This window comes from Marmota flaviventris, chromosome 6 (genome assembly GCF_047511675.1).
Source record: "Marmota flaviventris isolate mMarFla1 chromosome 6, mMarFla1.hap1, whole genome shotgun sequence".
NCBI lineage: Eukaryota > Metazoa > Chordata > Mammalia > Rodentia > Sciuridae > Marmota > Marmota flaviventris.
In genome coordinates this window covers 34,797,488-34,819,426 of record NC_092503.1, presented here as the reverse complement: position 1 = coordinate 34,819,426, position 21,939 = coordinate 34,797,488, and the positions used below count along the sequence as shown (strand labels likewise).

General features: G+C 34.5%; 1 protein-coding gene across 1 annotated transcript in view; it reads left to right on the top strand.

Moving 5' to 3' along the window:
- Positions 1-21,939, top strand: part of Lama2 (laminin subunit alpha 2) — a 571,380-nt gene that overhangs the window by 166,569 nt on the left and 382,872 nt on the right. Inside the window, exon 4 of the mRNA XM_071613037.1 lies at positions 8,648-8,890. Within this exon, the coding sequence (XP_071469138.1) occupies positions 8,648-8,890 (243 nt within the window). The remainder of the gene's footprint in view (positions 1-8,647; positions 8,891-21,939) is intronic.

Here is a 21,939-nt window from a genome sequence, read left to right as displayed (position 1 = left end):
TCATTGGTTCCAAAGATTAGTTATGGATATTTTGAGGGGCCCTGATTCTAACATACCTCTCATTTCCTGTTTTCAGTATCTCTATCTCATAGAATTCTTGTTGGCACAAACTTCTGCATGCTAGGAAAAAGCAGGAAGAGTTTTTTTTTTTTTTTTTTTAATCTCAAGAAACAGATGATTAGGAAATAAAAGATTGGATTTTATTTTATTTTATTTTGTCTAGGAAACTCAAATTAGAAAGGATCAGAACTAGCTATCCAGAGAATAGAGGGAAATTCAGTCTAGTGCTATCTTCACCCCTTCCTCTTGTGTTGTTTACTTTGTGCTGTTCACTCCCTACATTTTAAATAAATATCACTTTTCCAAAGAAATAAGAAGTTTCAGAAAGCAAGAGAACAGTATAATCAATAGCTGCAAATACTGCAAAGAAGATAAAGATGGGGCAAATAATATGAATTTTCCAAATCGGCCACTGGCAACAGAAGGGGATTCTAAAATAGGGTGGAGTGGTGATCCATGGGCTGCAGGGAATTAAAGAGAGAAGGGGTGGTAAAGTAATAAACAACAGAGGTTACAATTATTTTTAAGGAATTCCCTGGAGAAGGATAAGAAATCGGGGCCATATATAAGCATCAAACTATCTAATGCTATTTCATTTGTAATAGCTAAAATTGGATAAGTGTTAAGTGACTCTGATCTGTTTCTGATTCATGAGCCAAGATCAGAAAATTTCATTCTTTGTTATTCTACACTGTTAACGTTAAATTTTGAACTCTTTCTCATCACTGCAAATCTCTATTATTCCCCAAATGCTTTGAACTAGAGTGATTCATTCATGTCTGTAATGTCCAAAATTGGAGAATGCATAGGTTCTTCTTAACCTGATAACTACAGAAGCATGAAAACAAAGTTAATGTTGGTATTTCTCCAGGGTGAATAATTTTTAGAAGGCAAGCTTTAAACTGTCACATTTTTGATTATCTGTGATTCACACCAATATTGTGCTCTGTGATGGTTTCATTGAAAGAACTGTCATGTTCTATGGGGGACTCAGCCTACCTGCTCTTTTACCAGTAGCTGGTGTAAAAGCCATGCTGAGCCAATGACTTATTCACAGGAAGCAGGTCAATCTTTTGAAACCATAGATTGTTTCAAATGAGAGAGAAACGTGTGAAGAGAGAATAGATGTCAAGGGCAGTGCTAAAGACAAGGAAAATGCTTGCCTGAGTTTTCCCTGCAGCTAACATTGTAAAAAATGATAGTGACTTAATGAAGCATGGAAAACTAAATACATTAATAGGCTGAGGGAGGACCTTATTCATTCCAATTTGGATTCCATTCACTGATGTTACTATTTTCCTTTAAAACTGGACTAAAATTTTGAGACCTTGTGGGCCAAAAAAGTCTTTTTTGACTTGGTAATTATTCATATGCATTTTTTGATCTCAGAATGCAGTATAATTGTAAGAAACAGAGCTAACCATTCATCAAGATAATTAAGAAAATACAATAATTGTTTGCACTTTAAGAGCAAGCACTAAATTATTGCTAATGGATATCTTGGTATGTAAAAGAGAATTATTTATAAAAATGAGATGTATTAGTAAGTTATTTTTTTTAATTGTGAAAATCTCCAAGCAAATAGAAAAGTATTGAGAAGGATACTATAGGTCCAAATGTCCCCAAACCCACCCAGAAATGAGAATTAGCTCATGAATCCCTTCATGTCAGTTCTAAACTTCCACATCCCATTCTGTGCCCTGGATTATTTGGAAGCAAACTCAACAACTTTCTGTATGAATAATTCATTATATATCTGTAAAGGATAGACTTATAAATAAAACCATTGTCACACCTAAATACTACTTTGGTATTAATAAGTATTTAGTCAGTATTCAAATGTATCATGCTTGCTTCCAGATTCTTTTTGAATGATTGGTTGATTGAATCAGGATGTGCATGAAGACATTGTATTTGGTTGTATTTCTTAAATCTCTCTTTATCTGTAACCTCACTATTTTTTAACTTCCTCAAAATTTACTTTTTAAAAGAAATCATGTTGTTTGTCCAACAGAGGATCTCAGATTCTGCAGTTTGCTAATTGTTCTACTGCAGTGCTATTTACATGCTCCTCTGCTATTTCATTTTCTGAAAACTGACAGTTCAGTTTAGACCAACTTTATACTTACTTCCAATACACTCCTGACAATGTCTGGATATGTCTCTTCTGAGGATATTAGTAGGCATAGATCCATTTTCTTTTTCATTAGGGACCCCTTTCACAGGAGTCAGATGGAAGCTGATTACTTCATGTTGCTTTTCTTAGTTAACAATGTTTACCTCCATTCATTGCTCTCAGGGCTTCTTGATTCTTCCAAATCAACTTCATCATCAACTTGTCCAGCTTTGGGGGGGGGGGCACTTAATATTTTTTTCATGAAAAAAATGGAATTGCATTATATTTATATATTAACATAGGGAGAACCAAAAAGTAACTAATTTTTCAGAGATAGACTTATGATTAATATTTTTGCAGAATGAGGTAGAAAATTCTTTCAAATACTGTCTCTTGAAGAGTTAGACAATGATTCAAATCCTTTAAAAAATAATTTCAAACGTAATTGAAAATTCTCTCTTCAAAGGACTATCATTAGCCATCCAGTTAGATTATTGTTTCTTAAGAATTCTGGGGTGATGTATTAGTTCGTTTTCATCTGTATTAACTCCCTACGTCTTTAATGTGTGCATAAAATTTTTTTGTCTTAATTGGAAGCAAAGTGTTTCTGTTTCTCTTATGACCTGGGAGCCACTTACCTTGAGGTAATGTGGCAGGTTTGCTTACCTGCAACTTTAATAAATTGATGCTCAGCAACTGTAATATATATTTGGTGGAGGAGAGTTAGATAAGTGGATTGCACATTATAATTGAGTGACAATTGCAAGTCATTTTAGTATGTGAAATTATTTTAAATGTGTTTGTCTGAAGATAGAGAGTATGGGGGAGAAATCTCCTTTTGAGCTCCCTACCACAATATTCTAGGTTTATTGAAGTAAGTAAATTTATAAGTGGACAAAGAACTCACCTAAAAACTAATAATTGGACATATTCTAAAATTAATTTTTTAAGTGTAAAGCATTATTTTAAAACTCCTTTGTTGAACTTGATGTAAACTTAAGTCTAATAACAGTATTATCAGTATTTATATAATTATCTCTTCAAAGAATTTTAAGATAATAGTAACTAATTTTCTGAGATTGCTCAGAAATTGTCACTGGATAGTAAAAGCCTGGTCACATGCAACTTAAGTAGAAGTGGGGCTATGAGATAGCCCTCTGTGATACATAGACTTTCTATAAATTCTCTTTTCTTCAGCCCACTCCACAGCAAAACTCCTACCTGTATCCATTGGCCCAGGACTTTCACCTGGGCAACAGCCACTGAGTTCTCTGGGCTCTGACCTCTACTCTCCTTCATCAGAAACTCTGATGAATCTTCCAGAAAATTGCCAAACTCTCTGCATCTATTTCTGTTTGTTTTTATTGGTTCCTATTTTGGTTTTTTAAATTTTTTTCTTTAGTGATCACAAGAGGAAAAGCTGATAATCATATGCAATCCATCAGCTTAGATAAGGAAACATCAAAGGCACTCTACAAAGCTTCCCAGATTATTCCAATGGGAGCTAAGCTTGACAATTCATGTTTTCTATCATCCATTCTGACTCTTACATTGGGTAATTCTCATATATATATATATATATATATATATATATATATATATATATATGGATAAATAAGAAAATTTGACAAATATACTATTAAAGCAAGAATAAGCTTTCAAAATGTATTAGAGATGACATCAAAACTTATGGAAATGTTAAAATCCTTAACACAGCTGGTAGTACAATATTGTAGAACCTCCTTCAACATTAAACAGTTTTATTTTGTGGACATCCATTTACTCTAAGATTCACAGCCATTTGACAGCTGCGTGGGCAGTGGTGCAGAGCTTAACATTGGGTAGAAATTAAATAGCCACACACTGCTCTCCTGAGATTAGGAAAGAAGACACAGAAGAAAGTAAATCAGGTCCTAGGAGAAGGCAGAAGTGCCATCTTCCATAGACAGTAGCTGTCATTAATGTTTTACGGCTTTTATGGGAACAAGCTTATAGGAAATTAGAGGACCTATGCCCTTGTTACATCATTGAGGAGTTGTTCTTTATCCTGGCTCTTCTGTGTGCCAGTGACACTCAAAAGTCTCAGTAAATGTCCTAAACACAATAGTCTTTGGTAGCATTTTTCTAGATCTGTGATTAGTCTTTTTTTAATGCATACCCACCCAGTAATGTGTATGCTAGAAATTGGTTCTGAATATTAGACTTATCTATATGGATTATAGATGAGCTAAGATATTCAGCCCCAGGGCAGCATCCAGAGTGCTCAGAGATGCCAGGTTACTTATTTCAGGCAGTGAGACTCTGTTCAACACAGTGCTGTGCAAATGTAATTTTATCTTAGGCACAATGTGAAAATGTTTGGAAACCATCACTCGATTAATGGTTGTGATTTGTTACTTTTATTTTGGGACTGAAATACTCTTTAGAAAGACCCCATTCTCCAAATCTGCATTCAACAAGATCAAGTTCTTAACACTCTACTTATTATCAAAGTAACATCTAATTCCATGCTTTGTCAGATGAAGTAATCACACGATAGTTTGTTAGGTGGCAAGCAAATGATCAACACATGGTATAGGAAATGGTTTTCTTTGCTGCACCAAAATTTTAGATATTTGGTGTTAATTTCATAGTTATTTTAGATTTTTTTCAGGCACAAAATTTGTAAATGTGACTTCCAGCAGAAAAACATTTCTGTATCATCACATTTGATATATTTGATTCATTGAAGCATATGAGGCTTAGTACATCTTTTAGTGTGGGTGTTTTCTTTCCTTGTTGTACACCAAATAGATTAGGGATATATTCATTTGAAAATAAGGTATTAAAACTGCTGATTTTGAAGAGTTTTTATGCTGAAAACACAAGAGATAGTTAATAAAAGTAGCATAGATAACATTAAAGAGCTATTCTGTTTAGGACCATTGAAAATTTGCAGTACTTAGAAAACCACTGTTAAAATTTTCACAGTCATTCTCTGAAGCCTTTAAAGAATACTTCTATTCATTGTGTTTTTCAATAATACTATTTATGACACTTTAAAAAGTTTATTCATAATACTACATGCCAACAAATTTAATTAATTTTGCATGGGATGTGAAAGAATTCATTGAAAATAAATGAAAGAAGGATATTGTTTTGAAATAGGACTCCTTTAATATTTTCAAAGGCAGTGACTGCTTTTCCATGTCATTTAATGCTGGCTGTTATATTGAATAATAGAAGGATTCTGTGGGGTTTCTTCTAGAACTTTTTTCATGGATTATTTTGCATGTGTTATTCCAGAGCCAACACAGAAATTCCAAAATTGTATATCCATATTATAGTTCCAAGAAAATTTGGCCTCTTTCTATATTTACTTGCTGAGCTGCTTTCTAAAGAATGTTCTTTATCCATGACCTCAGTATATCCTTATTTTTCTTATTGAGTACCTTTGGTCTCCAATATGCTTTGTAATCTCAGTTGTTTTTCATCTTTTAAAAATATCTCTGTGAAGTTTTTTCTCCTAGAAGGAAAGATGCTAACTTAAAATATTCATCCAGTTTCTGTCTTCCAAAGAACATGCAGTTCATTATCACTTCTGTGGTTTGACTGTAGAGGAGAGAAACTGGGAAATAAAGAGTAAAAAAATTTAAGTAATTTTCTCAACTCATAGGTGTATCATAAGATGAACACCAAAGAGAAGTATGCCTTAGTTCCTGCAATTCACAAAATATAATATTGTTGACTGTGACATCAGTTCTAAGAGAAATGGCCAGTCTGAGCTTATAGCAGCAATGTGGAATTATGTTACCCAGATTTTGGTTATTTGGCTAAATCTAATTAATAGTGAGTCCCTAGAATTTCAAAAGAACTGTAATAAGGTTTGTAGCATCTTAAAAAAATGTAAAATCTATAGCTCTTTACCTCTAAACACTCAAAATTTAGTATTGACCTTATTGTTTTAAGATCCTGCCAGAAATACTTTTGCATTACCAAAAATTAGGACCAGACTTTCATATTTTATACTGGACGCAACCTTGCCTTTGCCTTTGTAGAATGAATCAGTTGGTATGCTTCTCAGTGAATTTACTTTCAAGGAAGTTCCATGAGATGAGTTGTTTAATAAGAACTATCTGAAATACTTGGGAGGCTGAGACAAGAGGGTCACGAGTTCAGAGCCAGCTGCAGCAACAGTGAGGCGCTAAGCAACTCAGTGAGACCCTGTCTCTAAATAAAATTTAAAAAAAAATAGAGCTGGTGTTGTGTTTCACTGGTTGAGCGCCCCTGAGATCAATCCCCAGTACACCTACACTCCCAAAAAAAAGAACTATCTGAAGGAAATTTTTTATGAACAATAACTCAAAAATTCAAAAGCAGTAAATAATTGAGAGAGTATGTTTCATCTTATTCCTAATTTTGTCCTTTCTCTGATAATTTGTATTGGAAGTTTTCTTTATTTTAAATTACTTTTATTAAAAGACATTTGTGTTAATAAAAATAATGTAGCAGAATATTGGGATAAAATTTAAAAATTCTTCTATGTCCTTTTCTTGACTCCTCTTTCTGAATCTCCAGAGATGCCAGCTTTAGTATGCTTATGTGTAGCCTTGCCATAAATGTTTAAGCGTTTTCAAGTATTTATAGGCATGCTTTTTATGTTATATATATGTGTGTGTGTGTAATATATATATATATATATATATATATATATATATATATGCAATTATATTAACATGTGTACCTTTGTAATATAAACACATCAATATTCACTGCCTATAGTGATATTCAGTAATGGTCAATGTCTACACCAATGACAATGGATATTTTGACTGTTCCTTGCTCTGCTGGAAATAATCAACTAGTCTCAGGGAAGGGGTAGTGTTTAGGAGGTTGATTGTACAGCAGTGGTTTACCAACAAACACAAAAACATATCAGTATTTTAGACATCCAGGGTAATCATAATTGAACCTAAAAGTTGAATACAGATCCAACTGCCATCATTTGAGGCTTGTGATTTTCCCCTCGCTTGTACACAGTGTGCTCATATCTCATAAAGTTCTCAAGTTATCTGAGTCAGCTGAACTTCCCTTTCTGTATCAACTTTTCATATTTTTGAATTCAATCCCTTCATGTATACCATAGATATTATATATGAACTTGTGAAGGCCTCCTGTCAAAACAATAAAGCAGATAGAGTTTATTTCTAGAACATTCTTTTAAGATTCACTCTATGGCACAGCAGGCCTTTTACCACATTGTAGTGTGCCTGTCCTAATTGTACCCCACCAGTGGTCCCCATTACCCAGAGCTTAAAGCTGTCAAGCTTCCCACATCTTATAGCATTTACCAACCAAGAATGTATCATATTTTTTATTATTATTGTAATTTCCATGTCTCATTATTACCTTATATTTTCAACACAGTTTTAAAGTAGTTTGTATGTATATTTCTATCTTGGACATTGCATAACATATCATTCAATAGTGTTTATATATTACACTTTTGGAATTATTGACTTCATTTGTAAAGACATATATATATTATCCTAAACACTCAGAATATTTATTTTAAGATCTATTTTGCATCTTCTATGTGAATTTGGAAATAGAGGATTGTCACATTCCTCTCAATTGTCACTGTTGATTTATAGTAACAATGCCATTTCCTTTATTTCTCCATTTTTAACATTTTTACCTCTTATAAAGAGAAGGTATCAAATTTTTCATTTAATATGTTTCAACTTCAATCAATTATCTGCATGTCACTGAAATTTTTTCTCCATTTTTTAATATTTGGGAATATGGAGGAATTTACATTGGTTGAGTATTTCTGCTAAGTTCTTTGCCAGATACTTTACATACATTATCTCATTTAATCCAAACTGTCTCTTCCTGGTATGCTTATTCTAGACTTTAATTCACAGAAAAGGAAGCCAAGAGTTGGAAATCTTCCCAGGTTCACATAAATGATGGGGCTACAATTTGAACACATGAGGGTGCCTCCAAAGCTTGTTTTTTTTGTTTTGTTTTCTGTATTATCTTAGTCCATCAAAATAGTACTTTTTAAAGCACTAAGTGACATAAGTAAGCATGTTTCCTTGATTATCTAGTACTAGTCACACATGGGATTTCTTACACATTTTTTTGTGGGTGAATAAATTAGCAGACCATAAATACTTTCATTGGTAATAGTCATAAAGGAACTTTAAAAGTTAGGTGAAATGATGCCAATGAGTTGTTAGACAACTAAAATCTAGTCCTAATCCATTGCTTTTAAAGTCATGGCTGTCAAAAGGAAACATCCCTTCTTAGCAAACAGGTATTAAATATGAGCATCCAATAGTAAAATCATTTCAGAGAACATAATAGGGTTATAGAATAAAAGTAAAATAAAATCTCCCATATCAGTCAGCTGCATATTTGAGAATAAAAAAAAAAGGTGAAAAGACTTTGGAATTGAAAAGTCATGCTGCCTTCACTCTTCCCCAGGTGTTCCAGATTGCTTATGTGATTGTGAAAGCAGCTAACTCCCCTCGGCCTGGGAACTGGATTTTGGAACGCTCACTTGATGACATCGAATACAAGCCCTGGCAGTACCACGCTGTGACGGACACAGAGTGCCTGACCCTCTACAATATTTATCCCCGCACTGGACCTCCATCCTATGCCAAAGACGACGAGGTCATCTGCACTTCATTTTATTCCAAAATACACCCTTTAGAAAATGGAGAGGTAAGATGAGAATACTCACCATTGAAGTACACTTTATATGGCAAAATAAGCCTGTCAGAAAGACTTGAATATATCAGTAATTAATGTCAGAGAGATTTTAAATGGGATTTAGCAGAAGTACATTTAAATGAGTTATTAAATAAAAAAAGAAAGAAAAAAAAAAAAACCCAAGGTGATTAGAATGTTAACTACCTTCATGTGTCTCCTATCTCCAATAAAGATCAGAGAATAGGAAATGGGTTTAAGCTGGAAAGTCAGTGATTAATTTTATATATAAAGACTTTCCTGACGGTGAGGATTGATAATGATTAGAGAAAGGCTGGAGACCTTAAAGAAAGCCTTACATTTGTGTATGCTCTGGTCTGAAGATGGAGACAAAAGAGGGGAATTTGTGAAGAAATGGAATCTACATGAAGGGCCCAAATAAAAAAAAATCCTGAGTCGTGGATGTGTTTCTGCTATCACCACAGAGTGCTACAGTGGGGTTTCTTTGCTCTGGTTGGGCCATTCTGAATATTAATGTGCAGGATTCTGAGGTTCTCAATTATGTGCAAGTAGGCTGTATGCTTAAATCAAAAGTGTTCTGGTACCCCGTAGTGTTTTTCATCCTGCAGCTAAAATTTTACGTTTATTCATTAATTTTAAGCTACAGATTCAAGCCATGACTTCCGTGTTATTAGTTTTGTGTTCTTCCTCCAGTTGTTTTAAGTTATCTGTGCCTCAGTTTCATCTTCCATAAATTGGGAACATAAATAATCACTTTTATCATATGATTCCCATTATGATTAAATGGATGATTATATAGAACAATGCTGACATGTACACCAAGTGCTATAAGCATGAACTATTTAGTGCTATAAGCATTTAATATTTTTGTCATTGCTGCTGCTATTTCAGTAATAATGATAGCAATAGCTACCATATTTATTATTATTCTCTTCTCAAATACTCAAACCTGGATTTACTAATTCTTGAATTCTCTAGTGCCCCTTTATTATATTTTCCTGACCTGACTCCCTTTAATATGTATGATTAACCTCCTTTCATCCTACTTGCTTGACAGCTCCTCAAATAACCATCCTGATAACCTCTAAGTTGGAAATATCTAAGTAAAAATGTACCTTACACATCTGACATCTGAATACCATGGCTTAGCTCACCTACCCTAAACATGCTCAGAACATTAGCCAACCATTGGGCAAATTGACCTAACACGAGACCTATTTTATAATTATATGTTGAGTGATCTCATGCAATTCACTGACTACTCTACTGAAACTGAAGAACAGAGAGGTTATTTGGGTACAGGAGACACTGATGAACATTTTGTAGACATAATGAGATGTGAAGACAAAATGTCCAAAAGTGTTGACAACATGGCAGATTGTAGAAAATGGATTGTTCTTGCCTGTGATCCTGCGGCTCACTGAGAGCTGTAGCTCCTGATGCTGCCCAGCATCACAAGACAGGGTGGAACCCCATATCACTAGCCTGGGAAAAGATCCAAATTCAAAATTCAAATTACATTTCTACTAAATGAATATCATTCATTTAGTAAAAATATCCTAAGTGAAAAATCCTAAGTCAGGGACTGTCTGTACTTGTGTCTGATATTCTTTCCTCCTAAGACATCAGAAGGTAATGTCATCTGTTACATTCCCACATTCGGAAAAACTACACTCATATTCTATCATGGCTACTCAGACCAATCCATGCTATCCCTAAACACTTCTGGGGGACAGTTAGGTGTCTGACATAAATCTATCAGACTCCTTTTAGGCAATATTATTCTATGAGTTTAAACTTTATTTCAAATTCCATGTTCAAAAATACCAGTTTTGGGGGAAAAAAAAAAAAACATTCCAAATGGTGCTCTCAGCAGAGATCTCAATCTACCAAATGACAAGGAGTCAAATGTAGTGAGCCAAACATCTGTTCAACCTGCTCTATGCCCAGAGGCAGCCAAGACATGGCCAGTTTGGCTTCTGGATATGGAAGGGGGAGTAGAGAGAAGACATGTGTGGGAGCTGAATTTTTATTATTTCTTCTCCTCGATCCAGGTTTTACTCAGGTCTAATGATTATCTAATATTTTAAGATTTTTTACTCTTTTAAAAAATGACCCAATTCAGAAATTGGTTGAGCAAGATAAAAACTATAAAGCAGAGCGCCTCACCCTGCTCTCCCTATATTAATGGTGGTCCTCCATCCTTTAGACCACATCAACCTACCAATGTGGAACAAACCTACATGTCTGTTTAGTTATTTATTTCTCTAATTGACAATATCATTTCTACTCTTAGAACAACATTCACTAAAAAATGCTCAGTGATGGTGACTATTAAGAAGTTAAAGTTAGGAACAGAAAACAATTCAGCATATTTGAAGTAGAATGATAGGTTTTAAGAGCATGAATTAAATTCGGAATTATCCTAGACTTTCTACTCATTTTGAAGAATTTATTTCATGGAATGTTTCTTTTTAGAATAAACAGCCTCAGAGAAGGCAGGTGATATTAGCCAGGACACACAGCTCCTGTGATAGTAGAGCTGAAATAAGAATACAGGTCTCCTGCTAGAGAGGAAAAAGGAGAAGAATGATGGGGGCTGGATCACATAAAGCAGAGGGAGAGTAGAGTAGAGGAAGGGGACCAGGGGAGTGATATTGGCCAAATTATATTGTTATACTATGTATGTGCACTAATATATAACAACAAATCTCCCCATTATGTACAACTCTAATGGACCAATATAATATGTAGAAGGGAAAAACAATAAAGAATCCAGGTCCCCTACTCCCTGGTAAATGTTTCTTTCATACTCTAGCAAAGACTAGAAGTTGGTTTAAAAAATCTGTTGATAGTTCTTAAACTCAGAAATAATTTAGAGGAGTTGTACATACTGTTGCTGAAACCAGTGTGCTTTTGAAGAGTTATAATTCTGAGATAACTTGGTATAGGAAAACATACATGGGAGTAAAAGTTTAAACTTTATTTCAAATTCCATGTTCAAAAATACCATTTTTAGTTCTTTCTGGGACCTCAAGTCAGTTAATCATCAGTGAATTTATTTTTGTTTGGTATGGGGGATTGAACTCTGGGACACTTAATCGCTGAACCACATCCCCAGCCCATTTTTGCATTTTATTTAGAGACAGGGTCTCTCTGAGTTGCTTGGGGCTTTGCTAAATTAGCGAGGCTAGCTTTGAACTCATGATCCTCCAGCCTCAGCCTTCCAAGCTGCCGGGATTACAGGCCTGCACCACTGTGCCTGGCAGTTCTAAGGCATCTTTGTGTTCTAAACCAACATTGTTTTGGGTAACATATTACATTTGAAGATATAAACTTTTTTGGATGCTTGTCTACAATATTTCCTAGAGAAATGACTGTAAAATTAATCTTAGTCTCACTCATTAACTTTTGGTTTTAAAATGATATTGTTTTAGATAGCACCTGAAATACAATTATTAAGTGTTTATGTTCAAAACTTCCCAAAGAAGTGACAATAAAATTAAAGAAACAAATGTAGAGACTAGGAAATAAAACATGAAAGTACAACTACTATAACAGAAACGTGTAGAGGGGCAAATCCACCCCACCCCCCAAAAAAGAAGTCACAATGAGAAGGTAAACTCAAAATACAGAGAAATCAGCAACAACTCTAAGTATCTCAAATTTCAAGGCCAATATGCAAATTCATCTCCAATAATGTGTATAACATGAAGTAAACAATAGAATTCACCTCCATTGTTGAAAAATATTTTATTAAGCATAAATTTTAGGTTTGTAGTTATTTTATTTTGGTACATTTGGATATTTTCTGATTTCCATTTTACTCTTTTTATTTTGGTACATTTGGTTATTTTCTGATTTCCATTGTTTATGTAGAGAACCTTTTGTTTACCCTTTTGTCTTCTTCTATCTTTGATCTAGGTATTTCTTCTGGTATACTTAAAATGATTCATAGAATTCTAATTTTATTTATCATATTTTTAGTTTCTAGAATTTCTGCGTTACTTCAAATAGAAGCTTGTAATTTCTAGTTTTACATTGAAATTCTATATTTATATTAAATTTTTAATTCTATTATATATAACATTCAAATTTTCAATATTCTATTTTTATCTACTTGAACACAAGTTTAACAACTGTTAAGCATTTCAGTTTGGTAATACCATTCCTTTATGTGTATATTTTGTTGTCTGTTTCATCTACTGGTTTTCTTTTAAACTGTATTATCTCTTTTTATCCTGACCACTTTGTATAAGAGAAATTGTAATTTGATAAGCTATATAAATATATGTAGAAAAAATCTAGGGAGGAAGATATTTTCTTCACCTTGTGAGGTTATCCTGATCCTTCTGCTATCCATGGCAATCTGGATCCTCTTAAAACAATTTAGAGATTCAAGTATCTGAGACACTCAGATGACTCAAAGCTGTGCTATAACCCAGGGACAGCTGCTTTAATTCCAGTTATCCTCATTCCTGGAATGCCTGTCTTTGGAGTCTAAGCCAACATGTGGGGGATTTACCAATCATCCTCCTACTAGTCCCAGAATCTAACTTTCGTCCTCTTAATACAGCAGGGCTGTCAGAAACATGGCTTAGTATCTCAGCCATGTTTTTTGGACAAGAAAATGCCCACAAGACCAAAGTTGTCACAATAAGCCAATCACCTATTGAAACATTTTTCTTCTCCTCAATATTAAGGTTACTCTTCATCCTCTAAAGAGCTCTTAGGTGGCTTTTAACAAATGTCTTTGTATATTTTATCCAGTTTGTCATCATTGAGAATCTAGCCCTAGAATATAACCTGCTATAAACAAAAGCAAAGTCACATATGAATTTAAAAAATGAACTTTTTATTTTGGAATTATGATGAATTGATATAAATATGAGAAGAATAAATCCTCATATCTCTTCATCCCACTGCCTTAAGGATAATATCTTACATGATGCATATTTCAAAATGATGTCAGCACTGATGCATTACTGTTAAATAAATCACAGACCTCGCTAAGATTTCATTAGTTTTACCATTAATGCTTTTTTTCTCTTATGGGATCCAATTCAGGATTCCACATTGCTTCTAGTGAATGTGTCTCCTTTTGTGCTTCTGATCTCTAACCATTTTAAGAGATATTTCACATATTATATAAGAGGTATTTTGTAAATATTAGTCTATGTGGGCTTGAATGATATTTTATTATAATTATATTGGGCTTCTAGGTTTAGGTTAAGAATGTAATGCAGGAAACGGGTTTCTTTCTTTCTTTCTTTCTTTCTTTCTTTCTTTCTTTCTTTCTTTCTTTCTTTCTTTCTTTATTTTATTTATTTTTATGTGGTGCTGAGGATCAAACCCAGTGCCTCACACATGCTAGGCAAGTGGTCTATCACTGAGCCAAAACCCCAGCCTCTTATTTATTTTCATATGTGTAGCTCTTTTGCATATATGCTGCAATTTGGTGTGTGTGTGTGTGTGTGTGTGTATTTGTTTTTTTTTTTTTTCTTTTTGGTCTTTATTTTTGAACCAGGTGTTAAAATTAAAAAAAAATGTCAAATCCACTGGGCCTTTTTACATTGTCACTTGTTTGGAGAATTTTGAGGAAATGTATCAAACGTTTTAAAACATTTTAAAATACTATATTTCAGGTGAAAAGTATATCATCTCAGAGCCAAAGATATTTTAGGTAAATTCTTTATTGATCTATTAAAGGACATCCTGGCTTGACTTCAATTTCGGCATCTGAAGTTCAGAACTTCCTCTGCCCATACCATCATTGCAGGGTCTGGCCCTTCCTCTGACCTCCTTGCTCCTGCCACCCCAACTCACTACTTTCCCTGGTTTTCCTCAGTCCCTCGCCTGCTCTCCAGTTCACATGGCTTTCAGGACATCAACAAATGTTAATCATGAGGATTTACCAGGAGAGTACTTTAGAACAAATACCCAATTCCCAAAATAACAAGGTTCAACTACTTCCAAGAAAGAGATTACCATAGAATCTAGCATTCTGGGCTACCTCCAAGGAAGAAGCTCACCCCTAGCTTTGAGATAATCATAGGGTATCAAACCTTAGGACTTGGTAAAGGAGGGATAATGAAGGGATAACCTTGTATATTCTTATCTAGGCTACAAACAGAGGGAAGCTTTGAGCAAAAACCTTACAAGAGTCTCATTTTTGAAGGGCAATTTTGTATCATCAATGTCAAGAGAAGGCTCAGCAGGGACTCACTTTTCCCTGTTTTGAGAGAGTGATATTGAACTCACTAATAGACATTGCATTGCAGAGTATAAAGCAACAGACCACGGGGGGGCCCCTATTATTTTATGAGGCCAGTCATAGGGAAAGCTCTGGTGGGCACAGCTACATAGACTTACCTCTCCAGCAGTGCCAGAGGGAGCCAACACCATCAGGAGCCACTATCATGGCCCATGAGCTACCTCTGTTAAACCAGTTGTTTCCAGAGCTACTAGGAACCCTGAACAGGAATGCCACTTGGAGGCACCACTGAGAAGCTGGCTTCACTCTGAAATCACCTAGAAGCATTTGAAAGATAGCTATTTTGGAGACCAGTGCTTTTAACTCAATAAATTCAGGAAGGGCTCAGGAAGCCTTCTGTATGTTTTCAACAGATGCTTCTGGAGACTCTGATGTCTCAACTCCTAGTTTGTTTGTTTAGACATCCATCTCTAACTTTCTCCAACCTTGTAGGAGAGCAGGGTACCATTTATTTAAGGAGAGAAAATTGGTCACAATAACTACTTATATGAGGAAAGAAACTAATGTTTTTCTCTAAGGAAACTTCACAGGCTTTTATGAACTGAATCTCTAGCTGGTTTTGAGTTGAGTAAATGAGCTTGGAGCTTTAACGAGGTTACTGATGGTTGGAGAGGTGGCTGAGAGAGGAATTACATTTATGATATTGAGAAGGATGGGTGTACAGATAGCAATGCTTCTAGGTGTCCTAGAATTAAAATTGTAATCCATGTTTATCTGTTATATGAGATTTTTTTCCCCTTTCTATAACTGGGATTATTACTTTTAATTTACTTGAATTGCCACTAGACTAATAACTAAATATTCATGGTTACCATGGTGATGTTGACTCAATTTCCTCATACAGAGACCTTTAGGTTATTTGCATATGATTTCCTTTATTTTTTACTCTAATCCTACACACTCTCCTGCAGTAAACTCAATGGAACTTAGATTCACTTTGAGTTTGCTTTTGAAACATGGTAGTCTTGTACAAAAATCCCTGGAGAAACCATCATTAATTCTTGAAGACAATTTTTTTTTGGTAACTGTATGTACAGCTTTGATATTATTTTGATTTCCTATGTGACAGAATTTTATATAAAGAGACAGAATATTTTTCTTTCTCTTTTCATCATCTGACATTATGGTGATCCTTAGAATTGCAAATACTGGAGAGAGAAGAAACAAAACCAACCCTGTATTAAAAAATGTTTCAGAGATTCTCCTTTGATATAATATTGTTAAGAGTATAGCAAGATTTCATATGTGAGCTCTTATGGAGATGTGGGAATAGAAATGAGGAACTAGTCCTTCTCAATTACTCTTAAAATCTCTCCTTTAGTGAGCAGCAGGGTATTACTAATTAGTTTCTCTTATGAATGCAGTTTAGGTAAATAATAATTTGAGATTTCAAAATTCCTTTCTCTAAAATAATGCTTGCATTGAACAACATTAGGTCAGTAAATACCCCTTGAGCAAGAACATGAAAGTTCCTCCTTGCCATGAGGATTCTATGGAGTCCTCCAAGAAATGAAAAGTTTCAACTCTGCTGGAATACACAGAGCACTTGAGATATCTTGTCACAAAGCATTATATCACATAAAACCCATATTTAATTTAAAGCATTTTCTTTTTAATAGATTTTATTATTATATTACCTTTGTAATAAAAAGACAAAATTAAAAAGATTGTATTTCTCCTTTCTTGATATGGATCAGTTTACAGATTTCCTCCACCCACACCCAAAATGTTGGACCCAGAAAGTGTCAGGAAATCCATTAATATGGTATTGCTGATAAACAAAGATGGTGAGAGAAAATGAATAATAATGGACTCTTGAGGAGATAGCATCAATATTTAAGAGACCCATATATCTTAGTATTGTAGAATAAGATATACCAGGGTCTACTAAAATGAAACAGCTCTTGTTAAGCTAGGTTAGGAAATTCATAGTTTTGGTAGAAGACAAAAGAACTGTACATTGTCTTTGGGAGTATTCACTAGATTTGACTTTCAGATAATTCTGCCAATGATTAACAATGAGGCTGGCACAAACAAGTAAACTATCTAATAGGTGGCCAGGCCAATTCCCAGAGCTATAGGGCAGATGAAATTAGATTATTTATGGCAATGGCCTGTATGACCTTTGTAATGTGATAGCAAATTCCCTTGGGTCATAGTTAACATTGACTTAAACCAACTCCTCACTGTAGAATGACTGAGCTGGCTTAGTCTGGATTGACAGCAGGGAGTATCATGGGAACAGAACCATATTGTACTGATTTGTGGAATCATTCCTAGTGTAGACAGGGGCTCCTAAGCAAGACTGAATAAATGAGTGAGGCAAAGAACTGTAGCTTGCTAAAGTATAAAAGACCAGAAAGAACAGGGCAGGCCTCAAGTAGTGACATGGGTTCAGTACAGGGCCAAGAAGACAATAACAATTTTTGTACCTTAATTTTATGACAAATATTAGTCTAAGAGTTTTATGAGTATAAAGTCACATATAGTGATCCCTCTTTATCAGCAAGAGGGTGGGCCATTTCAAGATCCTAAATGGATTCCTGAAATCTCAGAGTACTGAACCCCAGATATTTTTCCTATTATACATGCCAATAATAAAGTTTAATATAAATGAGGCATTACTATTACAATTAACAACCATAACTAATTGTAAAAATATGTGTAATATAATGTGTGAATATATAATATAGTATAATAAAATTATCAGCATGATATTTTTGTACTCTGGGGTCATTAAGTAAAAAAAGGATTTCCATGAGCCCAATCACTGGGATACCACCACAGTCACTCCAATGTCTGAGATAGTTATGAAGTGACATATGGGCAGGTATACAATGTGGATACACTGCACAAACAATGATTCATGTCCCTGGTGGGATGCAGCAGGACATAGGAGAGTGAGATAGTATTCCATTGTGCTACTCAAAACAGCGCAAAATTTAAAGCTTATGAATTACTGCTAGAATTTTTGAGGTAATATTTTCATGCCATTGTTTCAGTTAGTCATGAAAAGCCAAACCCTGAATAAAGAGGGACTACTATATTCTAATATTTTATTCTCTTTATACCTGAGAAAAAGATGGTACAGACAGGGGACAAGACTTTCCCAAGGTGGCGTAGCTGGTAATTTTTCCAGCTGTGATTTAAACTTAATGTGTCCTCAGAGCATCAGAAAGGTGTAGGGTTAAACCTTTTTCCTTTTTGTCTGGGTTTTCTGGAAAAAATATCCTGGTTGCTGAGCTGAAAGCCTAGGTGTCCCCACCTTCTAACAGGCCTTGCTTTCTTTGTGTGTGAAGTTGCTTGAGCCTGGGTTTTAGCTACTACCTATTTTTACTTCTGCATTTTCACTCATTTGTCAACATTTAAAATCAAGTCTAAATTCCTGAGCAAACATGCCATAAAGGAATGGTAGGTTGTTTGAGATTGGATGAGTCTTATCAGCTTTATTCCATATAACCAAAGTAGTGTCTAAGCCTTTTCAGTTAAAATGTGAACCCCAAGGAGAGGAAGAGGATTAGTACAGCAACTCTTGGTTTTGTTACCAATAAAATTGGCAGTAACATTTAGGTCTATGATATTTTATCAGTTACAAAGTACTCTGTCATATACTATTTCATCTGATTCTCTCCAAAACCTTGGAAAATTTTGAAGCCCAAATTTTTATTATTCTCAACTAACTTATAGATGGAAGCTTGTTTGAGAAAATGCAGGGCTAAATTTCAACATTAATATCTGGTCTAGATCTTGTGATTGGCAAATCTCATAATGACTCCGCTTTATAAACTGAACCCTTGGGTGCAATCAGCCATCTTCTAAATGTGACTTTTCCATTGGCCACAAGGACTTGTGTAACACTGTGTGGGTAATTAAGTGCCATCCACTTTCTCAACTGGGAAAACCTGAGGGTGTGTCTGTGACAGTTAATCAGTTTCACAAAGGAAAGATAAGGTACTGTTATCTTTATTGCAGAAGTATACTTGAAAATACAACAAAGGATCTTGAAGCTATTAAAATAAGGTTCTGATCCTCAGGGAAACTATTTCAACACTGAAGCTATCATCAAAAGTCCTTGAGACAAGTAACCCAGGATGGGAATGGTTATGATTACACTTTACAAGCAAACTTAAAAAGGAACTGTTTTACCAAGTCCACTGTAAAACAGTGAAAACTAGAGGAAAATCCACTGCAAGGAATTCTATCTAGCCTGAGGATATGTACTATTTTACAATATGGAAGACTGACTGCTACCACATATTTTCATTGAAAATATATAAATGAATAACTTCACTGAATTCTGCTACCTGGGGAATACATAAGACATACAATTTAAATTCTAACCATGGGTAGCAAAAATCCTATGATACTCAGTTTACAGAGAAAAATGGCAACCCTAGCAAGATTATAAGTTAGAAAATTATATTTTCCTTGTGTAAATTTGTTCTTAAGATTCATTCAATAATAAGACTTATTTATTTTCCTATTCAACTGATAAGTGCCTTCTAAAACCAAACATACTATTAGGTTAAGACATATAAAATTGCCAATATTTGACTATTTTTAGTCAACAAATGCATTTTAATATGTATTAAAGTAATATATGCCAAAGCATGAACAGAAATACTTACAGAAATTTAATCTCTACCAAATATAATCTTAGCTACACACAATATTTCAGCAAAAACATCAATGGGAAATCAAACCCTTTCAATGAAACAATAATTTATATGTATAACGATATATACTAGCTGACTTATGGTTCCCCTTATTCCTGGAATCATAATAAGATCACTATTAAGCTAAAAGGAGTCAAGCTGTATTTATTTCTGAATTTGTGGGGGAGGGAGAAAGAAGCAAATACTACTTTCATATGAATATTTGGCATGATGTCAGGTTACATGAAAGCTGAAAGTATATTGGTTACTGGTAATAAGGTTGGGGACAGTGTGGTTGAGGTTCATAGAAAATAAAGTATGTTTGTGTATATGTGTGTGTCCATAGAAATACATTTCCTGTTTCCTGATACTTGGGAACAGGAATGTTCCTCTATTCCATCACATGTAAAAATGTTAGTTTTATCAGGAGTGACAGATAATACCTTTTTAGAGGCATTTCACATATTTTTAAACCTGACATCCACTTATAGCAGTTATCTACTATTCTTTTCAGGGTGAATTACCTTATTGTAAGATTATTGATGAAAATTCTTAAAGATTATGTCAAGAAATAGAAGAAACCATCTATTGCCTTTGAAGGAAAAAATCATAGAAATGATTTAATTTTGCCTTCTTCCTTATCTCCATATTATTTCAGGGCATGAAAAACATTTTGCTCTTCTTCTTACAGTTTGTTATGTTATATCCACTTATCTTAAAATAAGATAAACTTTTGTGTTGTATTAGCTACAGTAGAGCAGCTGACACATTTATCACTACTAAGCAAAAGATAGGGCAACAAAAATATGGCTAAGATACAGTTTCAGTTCAACCAACAAATGACTTGAGATTAAGAATAAATTTAATGAGTTTATGTAGTCAATGAATGGAATTCAACAATTAACGTTTTTACCCATTAACAAATATGGAGAACCATCTGCGTGCCCAGCAGTGTCTCAGGATACAGTGAGGGAATAAAGTAAATTTGAGGCATTATATACAACATAAAATGAATCAATAAGAGTCTGGGAGAAAGTGGTAAAGGCATTCTTAGTACAGAAAAGGTGTAGTTACAGGGTGACACAGACAGAGGAAATGCCAGCGACTCACCTAGGGAACGGCCTCCTTGACACATAGAGAATGTGGGAAGGATTAAATGGAGACAGGCTGTGTTCATAGCAATTGCTTTGACTCATCATGATTATTTCGGCTTCTGAATAACTGAATAAATTGAGTAAACAGTTTGTCCATTCTGAGCTGTAAAACAGTTTCAAAACGAGGAAATATCATTTTAAACTTGGGGAAAAAACACCTACCTTGCAGAAACATGTCGCAGAAGCAGATTTTAGGGAAGCAGAGTTCTTTCCCTAAACAATAATTATAGCAAAGTCTTGTTAAAAATAAAAATAAATATGTTTATCAGCATAAGGAGTGAAAACATTTGGAGTTTTGCTTTAGTTTATGAAATGTATCTTGTTTTGCCATTCTTTCCCCACAGTGCTCACACATGTGGGGCTCATTCTTTGGCCTGAGGGACAGTCCCTAAAGGGGCAATGTTTTAGTTTCCTATTTTTCACCAGTGTTTTGTTAACTCTTTCCTTTTAATAATTCCCCAAACAGTCCTGGGTAATATTTGACTTCTAAGTGAGTCCATTTGGCAAAAGATGGACATATTCTTTTTTGCCAGGGTTCCATGCTAAGAAAAGCATGTGCATTTATCTTGAAACAATGGCTAGTGAAAAGCAACAGAGAACTAATAGAACAAAAATACAGAGAGACAAAGCCCAAAGCAAGCAAAGCAACTGGCTTTAACTTCAGCATTATACTGAATTGTGTGTCATGACCAAGTCTCTACTAGTTAATCCCATCAAGCACCTGATACTAACACAGTATTGGTGCCAATACTATGCCATATTTTGTTACTATTTCTCTGTAGTATAGTTTAAGGTCTGGTATAGTGATGCCACCTACATCACTCTTCCTGCTAAGGATTGTTTTGGCTATTCTGAGTCTCTTATTTTTCCAGATGAATTTCATGATTGCTTTTTCTATTTCTATGAAGAATGTCATTGGGATTTTGATTGGGATTGCATTAAATCTGTATAGTGCTTTTG